Source organism: Aythya marila (genome assembly GCF_965140915.1).
Source record: "Aythya marila genome assembly, contig: HAP1_HAP1_SCAFFOLD_1228, whole genome shotgun sequence".
Lineage (NCBI taxonomy): Eukaryota > Metazoa > Chordata > Aves > Anseriformes > Anatidae > Aythya > Aythya marila.
The window spans coordinates 1,165-4,044 of NW_028137713.1; the positions used below are offsets into that span (position 1 = coordinate 1,165).

Consider the following 2,880-nt stretch of genomic DNA (forward strand, 5'->3'; position numbering starts at 1 on the left):
CCATGCCCCAGCCCTGCAGACTGGGACCCTACAGCTGCTGCCAGTGGGGAAACTGGGGCACAGATCCTAAAGAAACCCCAAAACCCACCTAAATGGGGAAACTGAGGCACGGATCCATTTCCTGCTAAGGAAACCCCAAAATCCTATATAAGTGGGGAAACTGAGGCACGGATCTGACCCCACCTCCTCCTAAGAAACCCCAAAACCCACCTTAATGGGAAAACCGAGGCATGGATCCATCCTCTGTGTCCTCCTAAGGATGCCCCAACCCCATATAAGTGGGGAAACTGAGGCCCAGATCCACCTCCTCCTAAGAAACCCCAAAACCCCAACTAAATGGGGAAACTGAGGCACAGATCCGTCCCCAACCTCCTCTTACAAAACCCCAAACCCCATATAAGCGGGGAAACTGAGGCCCGGATCCGTTTCCTCCTACAGATACCCCACACCCCATCTAAATAGGAAAACCTATTAGATCCCCCTCCACCTAAGCACCCCCTAAACCCCTCCTAAACCCCAAAACCCAAGTCCCACTCCCTCTTTACCCCCTCCCCACCTCCCCCATCCCCTCCCCACCCCCATCCGCCCCCAAATCCCCCTCCTCCCCCTCCGAACCCCCTAAATCCCCCTCCTCACCCTCAGAATCCCCCAAATCCCCCCCCTGGAGCAGCTCCAGCACCCCCAATTCCCCCAATTTCGCTTTGGCCTCCTCCTCCCAACCCCTGTTGGCCCGGGCGCTGCGGGGCGAGGGGTGCGGGATGCTCTCCACCCTAACGGGCAGCCCGGCGGCCCCTAAAGCTTTACGGGCTCGTTGCTGGGCGTACCCCCCGACCCCAATCACCAGCCCGACCCCAAGAAGCTCCACGGCCCGCGCCAGGGCCCGGTCGCATAGGGCCAGGAGCGGGGCACGTTGGGTGGGGGGCAGCTCGGCGGGGGCCAGGTTACGGCCGCTGGGGGCGAGGAAGAGGAGGGGGCAGTGGTTGTGGACGAAGCAGTGACGGAAAAAACCCCGAGGGTCCGGGCAAAGGGAACGGAAGAGACCCCAAAAACGGGCGCCGCTCACCTCGGCTCGTCGGCATTCCCAGCCCAGCACCGGGCGTTTGGGGTGCTCGTTTCGGGGTTTCCCTACCCGGCCTCGGACCCCCAGCCACTCGCGGACGTGTCGGGTTTCGCCGAAAGGGACCTAAAGGGAGGGAAAAAAAAAATATATAGGGTTTGGGGTCGTGGGTGCTGGGGGTGATCCCGTATGGGGGGTTTGGGGGAGCTGAAGGGCGGAGGGTGCTGCCCCGAAGCGCCCCGGGGTGCTCGATGCTTCCGTTTCCCCAGCTCTGGCTCCATGGGGATGCCGTAAACTATCCCCTATACACCCCATAAGCACCCCCGGTCCCACCCGTGCCTCAGTTTCCCTCCCCTTATTGCCCACAGACACGTATAGGATCCATAGGCACCGGCCTGTGGCTACAACCACCCCAAAACACCCCAGAGTCCCCTCCATGCCTCAGTTTCCCTGCCCTCTGGCCCCATGGGGACGCCATAAATCACCCCCTACCCACCCCAAGAGCACCCCAGGTCCCCCGCGTGCCTCAGTTTCCCTCCCCTTTGGCTCCATGGGGACATATAGGATCCATAGGCTCTGTCCTATGGCCACAGCCACCCTGAAGCCTCCTCCATGCCTCAGTTTCCCTGCCCTCTGCCCCTATGGGGACACCATAAATCACCCCCTACCCACCCCACAAACACCCCAGGCCCCCCGCGTGCCTCAGTTTCCCCCTCCCACCCCACTCAACGGGCTCCCAGCCCCGTCCCAACCCCGCCACCCCCCTCAGTGCCTCAGTTTCCCCCACCCGCACCCCGTTCTGCGCCATGCCGAAGGGGCCGGGGTTCATGCCGAGGAAGAGGACGCGCTTGGGGCCGCGGCAGTAGCGGCGGACGAAGTGGCGGTGGGGCTCCCAGGCGTAGTCCAGCGGGCGGTACACGTGGCTCACGGGCGCCCCGAAGGGCGGCAGCTCCTCCAGCAGCGCGCTCTGCTCCCGCTCCAGCTGCAGGAAGCGGCCAGCCAGGTCCTCAGCCTCCGCTACCGCTGGCACCGCTGTCACCGCTGGCACTGCTGTCACTGCTGGCACTACTGGCACCGCTGGCACTGCTGGTGCTGCTGGCACTGGTGGCACTGCTGGCACTGGTGGCAATTCTGGCGCTTCTGACACTGCTGTCACTTCTGATGCTGCTAGCGCTGGTGGCACTGCTCTCGCTTCTGCCACTGCTAGCACTGCTGTCACCTGTGGTGCTGCTGTCACTGCTGGCACTGCTGTCAATTCTGGCGCTGCTAGGACTGGTGGCGCTGCTGGCACTGCTCCTGCTGCTGGCACTGCTGTCACTCCTGCCACTGCTGGCACTGGTGGCACTGCTCTCACTCCTGCCACTGCTAGCACTGCTGGTGCTGCTGTCACTTCTTGCACTGCTGTCACTGGTACTGCTGTCACTTCTGCCACTGCTGGCGCTGGTGGCACTGATGGCGCTGCTGTCACTGCTGGTACTGCTCTCACTGCTCTCACTTCTGGTGCTGCTCTCGGTGTTGTTGTCCCCGGTGCCAGCCCCGCAGCGCTGCCCGGGGTCACCTCCATGCTGCCATCGCCTGGGGATAGAGCGGGGGGGGGCAGTTATGGGGGGGTACAGGAGGTTATGAAGGGGGCTATGGGGGGGTTATAGGGGTATATAAAGGGTTATGGGGGGGTTATAAGGGGGTGCAGGGGGCTATGGGGGGGGTACGGGGCCTCCTGTGGCTCCCCCGTGGGCATTAAATGGGTATGGGGGGGGGAGACGACAGTGACACACTGCCCCCAGAGCCCTGCCCCTCATTTGAGGGAGTTCCCAGTGCCCCCC

At 63.2% G+C, this 2,880-nt stretch overlaps 1 protein-coding gene across 1 annotated transcript; it reads right to left on the bottom strand.

Annotated features, from left to right (window-relative positions):
• Positions 1-636: 636 nt before the first annotated feature.
• Positions 637-2,629, bottom strand: SMUG1 (single-strand-selective monofunctional uracil-DNA glycosylase 1; the record flags this gene model as incomplete). Its single annotated transcript, XM_082785025.1, has 2 exons — positions 1,851-2,629; positions 637-1,183 (listed from the first exon to the last, which is right to left on the bottom strand). Coding segments are annotated over exons 1-2 (1,318 nt in total), but the record flags the coding sequence as incomplete, so codon positions are not given.
• Positions 2,630-2,880: the final 251 nt, after the last annotated feature.